We start from the raw sequence: 13,213 nt of genomic DNA on the forward strand, positions 1-13,213 counted from the left end.
CAACCCGATTCGTCCTCATCCCGTTCCGCTATAAAGCCCGTTACGGAGCTCTCAACAACAAACAAACGAATTCCTCGGTATCGTGGGAACACCGAGCATCATCGTTCGGTTTCCGCCCCCCCCTTACATACGTTAACCCTAATTTCGCCGTCACCGTCTGTGCCCTCCTAACTCAGGACGACCCTCGGCATGGCCAGCGAGGAGTTGCCGTCGCCCACCTCGAGCCGCAAGCATCGGCGGTCCTCGGACGACCATGGGGCGGATGCCTCCTCGAAGCGGCGCAAGCACCACCATCGCCGCCACCGTCACCGCAGCAGGCACGGCCGCGAGAGCGATGACGGGATCGAGGTGGCGGATCCCGCTTCGGATCCGGAGCCCGCTTCCCTTGCCGCCATCAAGACCGTTGATGACGAGCGAGAGGAGGGGGAGATTCTTGAAGAGGATGAGGAACGAGCCGGCGTCGATGGAGGGTCGGCGCATGGGCTTAAGATCAAGTCTGACGGTGTCGATGCTTCTTCCGATCTGGTCCGTTTTGATATCCCTCGTTGCTTTTGAATCATTAGCGAGGAAATAGCTGTTCTTACTCCTTGAGATATGTACATGCGATGTATCCTCCTTGAGATATCTTTTTCCATGTTAGTTGATGTTTGCTTGATTGGGACGGTAGCTGAGAAAATTAATAGGTGGAAGACCATCTTTTCTATCCAAAAATCATATGCTCCCAATTTTCTTTCTGTTCGATTGATTGTGTTCAATTTCTTCTGAGTACCAAATGGTGATATTAGATCCATCTAGTGTTTACTATCCTTTGTTGCAAAAATTGCAGACCATGCCTGGGGCGAAAGTTGCTACATCAGGGAAAAGTTTTAAGGTGCTCATTCATAACCAGAATGGATTGACAGATTCAAAGATGTTGGAACCTGCTCCATCTTGTGAGAACTCGAGCTACACGGATCAAGCCAAGCTGAGGGGAGATATTTCAGATGGAGACACTTTTATCCGGGAGGCTGAGAATTTATCACCGAGTGATGTGGTTAAAAAAACTGTAATTCAAGGGGAAACTATATTATGCCAATTGGAATTATCAGAAAAAAATGAAATTAAGCACAAGCACACGGATAGAAATGATATAAAAATTCGGGTAAGATCAAGATCTCCAGGAGAAAGGTCTCCTGCAGCAAAGCACAGGAAAAGGGATGGCCCTGAAGACAGAGATTCTGGCAGTGTTTCGGAGAGGCTTGACTCAAAGCAGTATCCTGAATCAAGGGATTCCAGTAGAAGAGCATCTGATAAGATCAGATCGGTATCACCCAAAACCTTGCGGGATGGGTACAGAGACACCAGAATGTCTCCATCTTTCAGCAGGCAACATGACGAAGGCTATCACAGGAGCAGGTCCAGCTCCCATGATCATACAAGGAGGCGATCCTATGAAAAAGTTTTAGAACCTTCAGCTGATGGCAATGATCAAGTTGATTCACATGGAAACATGCGTGGTGATTCTGATAGGTACTGTGCTTTAGATAGGTATGCTGCTGGAAGTCAAGCAAAGGATAAAATTTTCCTTAGTGAACGAGAAAGCAGTGGCAATAGAAATGGTGACAGGCATGGAAGTCGGGAGCGTGAGAGGAACAGGGAAAGAAACAGCAGCATTGTCAGAGAAAGAGATAATGTGGACTCAAATGAAAGGCATCATAGAGAAAGAGGGAGTAGTAATTATAGCAGATACAACAGAGGGGAGGGCAGACATGGAAGTCGGGAAAGAGATAGGGAGAAGGAAAGAAACAGTAGCAGTTATAGAGACAGAGATAAGGTGGACTTGGATAAAGGGGTTCACAAACAAAGAGAGGGGAGTAGTGATTATAGCAGGTACAACAGACGGGAGGTAAATGACAGAGCAAGAGATGAACCAAGTGATATTAGGGATAAATTTTTACAAAGGGAAAGGTTAAGGGATGGTGGGCATGCTAGAGATAGAGATGGTGATGATAGAGATAAGAATAGAGCAAGGCACAAGGAAGTTTATGCGCATGAAGGTAGAAATCAAGGTGCGCAGTTGGAAACAGACAAACCAAGTAGCAGGGATAGACATAGGGAATCTAGGCATTCGAAGTATGGAGTGGAGCATCACAAGGGCATATCACGATCTAAGGATGATGGTTCTAATAAAGACAATCCTAAAGAAGACAAACAAAAGTTGATTAGGTATGACTTTGAAAAACCTTAGGCTGAACAATGTGGAAGGCTATTGTATCTTATCTTTATCTGCTTGTTTGTGTTACTCACATGATTGGTCTGATAATGCTAGGGAGGAAGAAGAAGATTACCAAGAGAAAATTGAACAGCAACTTGCCAAGCAGGATGAAGAAGATATTGACAAGATCAAAGAAGAGAGCAGGAGGAGGAGGCAAGCTATTTTGGAAAAATATCGACAACGGCATCTGCAGCAAGTTGAATCCTCATCCGATGGCAACAAGAATGGTAATTCATTAACTTCCATATAACATCTGAAGTCGAGGATAACTTTTGTTTTCATATCTTGATCATTATTTCTCCCCATATTTCTATTTTGAATGACAAAGTTATTTTTATATATAATATGAAGCTGCTGAGAAAACTTCTTTGGATAAGGAGACGTCACATGGCTTTCATGCTACCAGTGCCGATAATAAAGTTATTAGTGAAGAGCTTGAGAATGTACATCACTCTGGAGATGTATATGATGCTGATTTATCATTTACAGTGGGAAAGTCACCCATGCAAGAGGGAGATTTGACTACTAAGAAAATGAACAATGTTGGGGGACTTGGGGAGGGTACTCCAAAGGTTGTTTTTTTTCATCCTGTTGAAGTGCTTTGGTCTCGTTTCATAATGTATATTCTAATTTTCTTATTCTCTTTAGAGTGAGAGATCGGCAGACATGTTTAGTGATGACATCTTTGGGGAATCACCCGTTGGAGTGTGCAAGATGGTAAAGTTCTTTGACTCTATGTTTTTAAATGTTCAGTATAATTTGCAGTCATTTTCTTGTCAGTTTGAAACTTGTAGTAATTGTGACATAGTCTGTCAATACTTTTAAATGCTTGGCTTCATTATGAGTTGTTTCACTAGCTCTTCCAATAAATGAGATATTACATATTAAGGAATAAAATCATGCGACGATGAGCTCAGTACAATAGTATGGTTGCTCTTTTTTTACCTGGATAACCATGAATCGAGTCACGGAAAGGAACTCTCTATTTGTTGGGGTAAGTAAGGATGTGTTTATTTGTTCTCTCCTAATCCCGTATTTGTGAGAGCCTCGTATACTAGGTTCATGGCTAAGAAATAAAATTATGCGCTCGTCAATTTAGAGGAAAGGTGTAACCATGATTAGATACCAAAAATGGATACTTGTTCCTAAGATGATTTTGGTAAATATATATGCAAATATTAGCTTGCCTATGAATATTAATTTTGAAAACTTACATATAAGATGATGAATGATATATGCTGAGAATTGACTTTGGACTATTACTGATTTGCATGCAATTATGATGTAGGCCAAGTATTTATATAGAACTTGTCTAATTTGAAATAAAAGGGGAGATTCTATGATAATTGTATTTTCAATGGACGTCATTAACTATGGTAATGAGAAACATTACCACAAGTTACATGAGTATATATGTATTTTAATCTTTATCATATGATTTTAGATATTGGACATGTTAAAGATATTTGGTGATTCTGAGCTAGCTTGTCTTCTTGGGGCTTTTTTACTTTAGAAGTTGAGCACTTGAGCTATACACTGGGTTTGTTGGAAGTGAGATGGCTAGAAGGAGGCTCAAGGATAATGTTCACTTGCACCAATTAGGAAATAAGGTGGGTCAGGGATAAAAAGGTGGGTTATAAAATAAAAAAATGGAAGTGTTTCATGGAATTTTTTTCATATAATTGGATGGATAAGATCATCCAATTATTGCATATCAAAGTTCTTCTTTAATTATTGACATCTAGAGGATGAGAATTAGCAGAAGTAACGTTGTAACCCTTCCTTCTGGAAAGGGGATTGCTGGATTGGTGATGTTCATATTTCTGCATCGATGAAGAAAATATTGAAGGATTATAAATGAGCCTGATCTTTTGAGTGCCAAAACCAGTAGGATATGAGGTAGCTTCTGTGTTCATAAGGATTGATAAATAAGTCCCTGGAGAACTTGAACTTTGTTTTGCACTTTGACATATTACAATTGTGAGGTACACGGAGGATGTTAGACTGAAGCATATTTTGAAGGTTAGAGAGAGTTAGAAAGTAAAAAAAGATGAAATACTGTGTGGACTAAAGTATAAATACCCATCTTATAATAATCCTTATAGTCCTAGATTTTCTTATACAAAGGGGAGGAAAAGTAGAGACAATGTTTGTTGTTTGCATAAAAAAATGTAGGACTTGGGATTATGGATTGAAGATAAATGGAGGCTTATATGTCTGGTGGTCAAGTCTATTCAGGAGAAAAAGTCATCTTAATCCCTTCATTAAGGTATTATATCTTATGGATTCGGGTTGCACAAACTGGAACTGTAAGTGACAAGTGGGTTTTGCTTATTGATTTTCAGAGTGGTTCTCTTGCTGAAAGTTTCCTTGTTGATGAATCTTCACAACTGTAGTGGAATGATTTGTGAAAAGTCTGTGAGAACATGACAACCATGTTTTCTTTTCATTTCCTAGATTGGTCTGATTGTTGTCTTAATTGTGTTTTTTGCGGGATGCTAATTCTTTATATGCATGTGGATATCTTTTTGTTTGCATGGTTGAGGTGTGTTTAATGCAAGGATTGAAATTTTGTACTGTATCAAAATTTCGAGACTTATTCGGTATGGTACAAAATTGTATACCGAGCGGTATATTTCGGTATATCGCTCAGTATATATATATATATATATATATATATATAGGTAAACCGCTCGGTTTATCGAGCGGTTTACCAATATGCGGGGCGACATCGCCTCTCTTCTCAAGCGACGTTGCAGATAAAAAATAATAATTGCGATGTCGCCTCCCTTCTCAGGCGACGTCGCTGAGGCGACATCACAGATAAAAGAAAAATTGCAGGCAACGTCGCCCGAGAAGAGAAGAAAAAGAAAATCTTCACCTCTGTTCGTCCTGAGACACAGATGCCTCTTCTCCTGCATGCGGACGAGAAGTCATCGACAGACGAGGAGGAGAGCGGCGATCTCTAGGTTCTCCCTTTTTTTCCTATTTCTTTCTTCCCCTTCTCCCTCTTCTTTCTTCTCCCTCGGTCACCGTTGACAATAACGCCTCAATAGACGGTACCGCTCGGTAGCGAGCGGTCTGTGTACCGGTTTGCTGATGGACCGGTACATACCGCCCGGTACGAGCGGTATTATTCGGTATTGCAGGCCTTGGTTTAATGCATTCATGGTTTGATCACATGTTTATGACAAACGGTCACATGACTTCCATAACCTAGACCATTCTTTCTTCATAAGAAACTTTGATGTAATTCATTGATTTTTAGTACTTTCTTTACATGGACTTTTCATGAAATTTTGAGCATTTTCATTTCCGTTCTTTTTTTTGTTCATATATGAAGCATATTGCAAAGTGGTCAACATCGGTGGGTAGAATTGATAGCTAATGTTACTGAAATTGTCTTATTGTGTGTTGCCATTCATAGCTTATCATCTGAATTTTGTGTAGGGAAAAGGTGAAGGCCCACAAATAGATAGAAGTTTTCTCTATGACAACTGGGATGATGCAGAGGGATATTATAGTAAGTTTCTCTTTTTTTCCAAATCATCCTTTTCTCTATTTTTTCTGATTTTTCTTATTGACTGCAGTGTTTGCCTTTTCATACTTTGTAATTTGAAGCTTCTTTCTTTCTGCAGGTTACAGGTTTGGAGAAGTGCTTGATAGTCGATATGAAGTTATTGCAGCCCATGGAAAGGGTGTTTTTTCAACGGTTGTCCGTGCAAAGGATCTCAAGGCTGGGAAAGGTGACCCTGAAGAAGTAGCTGTTAAAATAATACGCAACAACGATACCATGTTAGTGGGTGATTGCTTATTTTGAGTTGGAGGAATTATTTTGAGTTTTTAAATGTGTCCATTGACTTAAGCTTGACAACTTGGCATAGGTACAAGGCTGGACAAGATGAACTTATTATTTTAAAGAAATTGGCAGGCGCTGATCCTGAGGATAGACGCCATTGTGTTAGGTTTCTCTCATCTTTCAAGTATCGAAATCATCTTTGCTTAGTTTTTGAATCTCTTCATATGAACCTTCGTGAGGTTCTAAAGAAATTTGGTCGTAATATTGGGCTTAAGCTGACTGCTGTGAGGGCTTACGCGAAGCAGCTTTTCATTGCACTGAAGCATCTGAGGAATTGTGGCGTTCTGCACTGTGATATCAAGCCAGATAACATGCTGGTATGTTTTGTCCCTTATGTTTTTCTCCTCCTATTCTGTTGGGTGTTATTAAAGACAAATTTGCAGATGTGTGTCCTTATTCTTTTATTCTGATTATATATATAGGTTAATGAGGCAAAAAATGTTCTAAAGCTTTGTGATTTTGGTAACGCTATGTTTGCGGGTAAGAATGAGATTACACCCTACCTTGTTAGCCGCTTTTACCGTGCCCCAGAAATAAGTAAGTTCCAACGCCATCAATTCTACATAAGGTGGTTCTTTTGATACTGTTTTCTGGTGCCCCTATTTGCTCTGCCTATGCTGTGTATGTGCACTAGGATGAGCTTGTGCTTGCATGTTTTGAGGCCCTATTTTCTGTATTTCTGCTGGTGGGTGTGATCATTTTGACTGCCAAGTGCTAACATACTAATGGAGTTTCTTCGTTTGCAGTTCTTGGATTGCCATATGATCATCCGATGGATATGTGGTCAGTTGGTTGCTGCCTATATGAACTTTATACGGGAAAAGTACTTTTTCCTGGTCCTTCAAACAATGACATGCTTCGACTTCACATGGAGTTAAAGGGTACTTTCCCCAAAAAGATGCTTCGGAAGGTGACACAAAAATCTGTTGGCCTTGGAACTTCTTAACAACTTTTTATTTTCTGTTTTCTTTTTACTTGGTTCACACCTCTTAGAGATATCTGGCATTGAACTCCCAAGTCTGGTGTGCAATATGTCAATGCCAGTTATTTCTGTGAAATGTTATGTGCTACTCTTTTGCAGGGTATAGATATTGTAAGTTCATATTTTGATTTTGCATCAAGTCTGATACTTCATTTTATACAGGGTGCCTTCACTGATCAGCATTTTGATCAAGACTTAAATTTTCATGCCACCGAGGAGGACCCTGTTACAAAGAAGGTATAAATTATATGTTTTGGTTGTTTTATCTGATTATGGAAAATGGAATGCAATCCATCATTTTCAGATGCTTGCATTTTAACTCTTTGTTCTTTTTTTCTCACAGCCTGTTAAGAGACTGCTTCTCAGTATTAAACCAAAGGATATTGGTGTCCTCATATCAGGCTTTCCTGGCGAAGATTCCAAAATGTTATCAAATTTTAAGGATCTTCTAGACCGAATATTTGTATTGGATCCAGAAAAGAGGATGACAATATCTCAGGCACTAAGTCATCCATTTATCACGGGCAAGTGAACTAAGATGCTGAATTTTCTGACTCTAACAATGCTGTTCAACTATGCATCTACCTTGTAAACTAAATTCATTTTCATCCATCTAATTCTTCTACATTTATCCATCTTTTCACTGCTTGGGTGGAGATTCATGGATTGTGTCGACGAGGAGTTGAAGAGATCATTGGTTTAGCCTTCCTATGTGGGGGTCCTTATCAGTGTGATGTCTGTTTCTTGTAAGATAACTTGCCAAAGGCATTTTTTCTTTTGTAAATTATTCTTGATCATGGCCTTTTCAGGATATATAGAAATTAATTATTTGTTTATAGTAGCTGCTGTTTGATATTCTTTCTTTTTTCCTCAGCGGTATTCAATTGGAGAATGGGTGATAATCTTTGAATGTATTTCTTGTGAGCTTGAAAATATCTGCAGTTTGTGTACCTAAGGGTAAAGATGATCCAACTGAATGTGCTCCTTCATGATTTCGAACTTAAACTGTCAAACTTGAAAATGTTATTGGTCAGCTCGCTGGCATATAAGAATGATGTGCCTGTTCAAATTGATGGGTTGGTTGGCCTGAATGTTCTAATATACTATATGTGATAGTTCACATCATGAAAATTTCTTTACATATCAGAACGCTTTTGGGCTTTGGAGATTCTAATTCTGTCTTTCATTCAGGGTTTTGCCAGTGCTATGTGGGTATCTGCAATGTTTTAGATGCTAAAGGCAACAAAAGAAGGTACCATAGTTTGTTTGATGGTCAACTTAGCGTGTTAAAAGAAAAGTGGCAGTAGATATTTTCTGTTTGCAAAAGAGTGTCTTTTGCACCTTAGGCTTCAGGGAAACCCTTAGAAGGGAGAAAGCAACCTTCACTTTAGACCTATGATTTGCATTTGTCTTCTAAGTTTAATCTCCATTTCCCTTTTTGATTTTGATGATATTGATATAGGCTTCCTTTTTCTTTCGCTGTAATTCAACTTGTGCCCTGTAGATTTTTTTAAAGTTAAAATGTTGTTTGTTTCTAGGAGTTCTTGTTATATAATATTGTCCTGGATAAGTTAAATCTAGATCTGATAAGCTTTAGACTGTACAACTTGAGTTGCTTTGGCAAATAAGAATTTGTGTATGCTTTTTCTAATTATTATGCAGTCCAAAGTTTTTCATGTCTGATATTTGCTTTGGTGTTTTGGAAGCCTTTACATTGGAGATTGCTGGATCAGTTGCTTGTGCTGTTGAAAGGTAATTCCCTCTTGCATTTCTTTCCCTTTTAAACAATAAGATCGTCTATGTCTCCCTTCAGGTGAAACCTTTACATTTGACAGCAGCTATATTGACATGTCACTTTCTTATCAAGTTGTCTGCTAACTTCCCTGCAATTCAATAAGTTGTTTACCTGTCCTCAGATCAAGTTTTATCGAACTAGCACTAATGAATTATGAGATTTGATTTGACTATCTAAGAATCTAGGATGATATACAGATATAGTAAATCACTGTATTCTAAGTTTGATTGCAGATATTTAATGCTTATCAAGAGTGGTGAAGTAGGTTTTTGCATTTATTTTAAAAGCAGTACCTGTTCTGGCTGGCATTCGCCATTTGTACTATTTATTTAACTGTATTAACCTACTCTTATTGCGTTGTGGTGTCCATAGAGTCCATGATGAGTAATAATTCACTTATTTTGGAAAGAAAATTAAGAAATAGTCATTATATAACTCATTATACTGGAGCAATGTTTTTAAACTGTTTAAGTGCTTATTTGATGTCTTAAAGATTACCAGATTTCCCAATATGTTATATGTGTAAATATATTTACCACCATGAAAGGTAGAGGAAGACCTAAAAAAATCTTGATAAAAACTATAAATAAATATTTAAGTACTTTTAACTTAACTAAACATATAGCTTTTTATATATCTCAATGGTAGCAAAAGATCCATGTAGCCAACCCTAACTAGTTGGGACTTATGGCCTTGTTATTGTTGTTGTCCTTGAGAGTAAACAGATTATGAAAATCGGTAAAGTTCAGAGGAGAGCAGTGAGTTAGTCTGGTAAGGAAGGATATCATTTATAGTCTCTTGACAATCAGTAATTGTGTTGGTTTTGGATGATTCAACTTGACTATTGATTTGGTTGATATTTTGAAGAATATGAATATTTGAAGATTATTTAATCCTAGTAAGATTCCTGTTATGCTATTTGCACTTCGCTATGGGTTAAAATATCATTCAGTAGTCTGACCAGTAACTTGATTTCTCCATCTATTAAACAATTTAGATCTGCCATTCTATTTAATACTTCGTAGTTTGAACATTCCATGGCATGAAATGAAACCACCCTTGGAATTGAAAGCATATTGTAACATTCTCTTTGGTTTTCATGTTGAAACAATTTCCATTAGCCTGTCCCACTGTTTTCACAAGCAGTTAAATGCACAAGGGCTGCCTGCTGGTTGGTGATTTTTATATTATTGGCATCAAAACCATGTCCATTGTTACAATGTTATACTTTTTAATGATTTAATAAGGACTGTTGGAACACTTCACTTAAATGGATGCCTTTTGTACTTCACCTAAAGGAGATATATGGAAGTTGCATGGTTTATGTTGATTTAGTTTCCATCAAAGATATATGTAGTTCAGATAACTTAAAGAAAATGTACTTATTGCATTTATTATTTGCATCCTGAAAATATTGGTCCTTGGTACAGAAATGGTAAGAAGTGAACTTGGTGGTGATTATTTTAGTAGTATATTCTATTAAGGAACATGTGTTTTCTTACAGGTAGCATGAGTATATTGTTTTTTAGATGCTAGTTGGCGAAAGTAGTGAACTTAACACTTTTTTCGTTATGGTGCTTTGGCAAATTTGGTTGCATTTTCCTTGATTAAACTTGAGCCAGCAGGATGAGATCATTGTTATTTTATCATTTAGAGAGCATCAGAAACTTCATGTTTATTTGTACAGTTTGTTTAAGCACTTAAAGCATTCTCAATTTTTGAGCCCTATTTGAAGTTGAAGAATGAGTAGCTTGGCGAAAATTTTTTGTGGGATTTTGATTTTCTAATTTATTGCCAATGCCAAGGATTGCTGTGCTGTTCGACATATATCCAAACGGATCAAATTGTTTGGTACCAAAGAGCAAGGATTTAAATATTGATTGGACCTCTTCATTCTGACCAGCATTTAATCAGTCCAGTCAAATACCAATATCAAGCAAACAGCTTGACACCGGTATAAATACATTTTTGTCTTTTATTTTTTATTTAATGATACCGAATAGTACAGGTTAGTGTACCATTTGCTACATCAGTAATGCACCAATCTGACAGGTGAGCAAAATTGGTATTGAATCATTATTTAAATCGTTGCCAAAGAGGAACCAATGCCAATCTGTGGTGTTAGGCTAATTTTTGACTAATGCTGACCGGGGCATATAATCATGCACATGCAGGAATGATGCTGACATGACCCTATTTCATGAAACAGCAATCCTTCTCAAGATTTGAAGTAGCTAATCTGTTCATGTAGTGGACGACAAAATTCTCTTTGATTCCTTGTCATAGCTCTCACTTCATTTAGATACAATCCTGCATATCTTATGTTTCTGTCACCATAAGACATAAGACTGTCATCCATTTTATCCACTTTTCTATTTCCCTATTTCCTTTCATGGCTCAGACTGCTCTGTTTTTTCCTTCAGATGTTACATCTGAAAGTTACCTCTGTCACATCTTCTATTGTTGAATCATGGTACTTTAGGCAAGTCAATCAAGAGTGAATTTTTGGTTCTGTTTGGTATGTGATGGTTATTTCCAAGGAACTGAGCCAGATGTCTTTGCTTCTTGGTTAGTTTTGTTCTGGAAGTTTAGAAAGTCAAGCAAAGATGAGGCTATTCTTTTGCTTTGTTCTTGACTAATTGAAATAGTTCACTTTTCCAGAAGTATTTGATTATCTGCAATGGGCATTTGGTCTTCAGTGAGAAAAACTTTAGATTCTCCGGACAAGAGTACTTCCTGGCAACTGGAAGGATAGAAGGCCTCTTTTTGCATCTGACTATATTTTTTTTAATATGGGGACTGAATAAGATAAATTGTAGCTTTTTTTTTTGTCTAATGATATTATATTTGTGTCCGATTTCCTGCCAAAAAGTATTTCATGAACGGTGAATTAATTCTTTAATTAGTATTTTGTTCGAAGAGTAAAAGTTAAGGTTATTTATTGATCAGCTAGCTAGTAAAATGGCAGATTATTGTGGATGCATATGTTCTCCGGCTGACTTTTCTTCTAAGCAGCATGACGAGGATTCTCAAGGTTGTGTGAAGTGTTCCTCATTTGTTCCTGGTCGATCCTGTCGATCCTTTCTACTTAAATTATCAAATTACCTCCTGGTATTAATTAATCTCTTAGTTCAACTTCTCAACTTTTAGATTATCTTTTGACTTCTAGAAGTACTTCTGGCATCACAATCCAAATTCATCCACACTTATCATAGTAGTAGCTATTTCTTAGGAAGTTCATTCATGGTCCTCAGGAGAAGCGTCTTGAGCATATGCCAGCCTCAATTGTGGATCTCAGTTGATAGGTTGATCTAATGAGCTCATTGGACAACATGGATGCCCTTGAAGTGCTAGTTGTATCGCTGGCAAACTTCGTCACCTATCTACCGAAAGGCTTGTGGACTTTGTAAGATTGTTTCGTGAGATCGCAGTAGCCCTAGAGGAATTACTGATGGATCAGAGAAAAATGCCGTAGAATGTTTTGTTTGTTTTTTGGCGGATGTAAGGTGTTCCTTACATGGAATTACATTGTTGTCTTTGTGGTTTGACAAATGCCTAGGGTTGTAACAGGATACTGCAGTGAGCTGCTGTGTTGTTGCTCCAAGCTGCGAGTCCCGCAATGTGTTAATAGTTGGCGAGGCATGATTAGGTGCCGAAAGATCTTTAGCTATTAGAAGTGAACAGAGACAGCCACATTAATCCATTGTGCATGTAATACCAATCCCACACTGTTGAACTAATAGTCGCCTCCCTTTTCTCCCTTTATCAGCCATTAATTGGCATTGGATACTTAAACTCAACAAATGGATCGTTTTTCGTTGTAAGGTTCTAAACCAATCCAGATGGGAAATTTCATATATACTGACAAAAATAAAAAGATATCAATTCTGTCCCTTCCAGAAACTTCATCATCGTACGCTCAAATATAAATGTCTTCACGCTCGCGTACCGAATAGCGCGTCGTCACAGGCGTTATGTGTCGTTTTATTCCTGTATTTGACGGTGACAGCGAGATATCACTGCTACAATCTTCGTTAAAGAGAGAGGCAAAGAAGAGGAGTGAGGGAGAGAGGGGGTGCGAATGGAGGGTGTCATACCGTTCGTAATCCACGCGATCAGAGGGCGGCGAGGGCGGAGCTCCTACCGCCGCCTCCGCACGCAGCACCTTCCGGAGCAAGAGGAGGGCGCAGCGCCGCCGCTTCCGGAACTCGTCGGAGGCTTCTCCAGCGGCTACAGCCGTGGCGATCGTCGCAGCCGGTCAGAGATCCCAGCGTCGGCGATCGAATGCCTCTGTGGCTCCCCGGATCACCGCGTTGGCCAGTC

General features: G+C 38.6%; 1 protein-coding gene across 1 annotated transcript; it reads left to right on the forward strand.

The window, feature by feature from the left end:
- The first annotated feature begins 55 nt into the window (after positions 1-55).
- LOC135673974 (uncharacterized) lies at positions 56-7,931 on the forward strand. Its single transcript, XM_065183382.1, has 12 exons — positions 56-525; positions 827-2,205; positions 2,309-2,481; positions 2,606-2,826; positions 2,903-2,971; positions 5,705-5,777; positions 5,893-6,049; positions 6,139-6,430; positions 6,536-6,650; positions 6,860-7,023; positions 7,258-7,332; positions 7,439-7,931. The coding sequence occupies exons 1-12, from the start codon at positions 190-192 to the stop codon at positions 7,625-7,627; spliced, it is 3,243 nt and encodes a 1,080-aa protein (XP_065039454.1). The 5' UTR covers positions 56-189; the 3' UTR covers positions 7,628-7,931.
- The last annotated feature ends 5,282 nt before the right edge of the window (positions 7,932-13,213 follow it).

This window comes from Musa acuminata, chromosome BXJ1-1, assembly GCF_036884655.1.
Source record: "Musa acuminata AAA Group cultivar baxijiao chromosome BXJ1-1, Cavendish_Baxijiao_AAA, whole genome shotgun sequence".
NCBI classification, from domain to species: domain Eukaryota; kingdom Viridiplantae; phylum Streptophyta; class Magnoliopsida; order Zingiberales; family Musaceae; genus Musa; species Musa acuminata.

Bases quoted from the DNA above. Each gene is read 5' to 3' on its own strand.
- LOC135673974 (XM_065183382.1), top strand. From the start codon at position 190: ATGGCCAGCGAGGAGTTGCCGTCGCCCACCTCGAGCCGCAAGCATCGG. The intron at 2,827-2,902 runs GTTGTTTTTTTT...TATTCTCTTTAG, and splicing joins TTGGGGAGGGTACTCCAAAG to AGTGAGAGATCGGCAGACAT. The intron at 7,333-7,438 runs GTATAAATTATA...TTTTTCTCACAG, and splicing joins AGGACCCTGTTACAAAGAAG to CCTGTTAAGAGACTGCTTCT.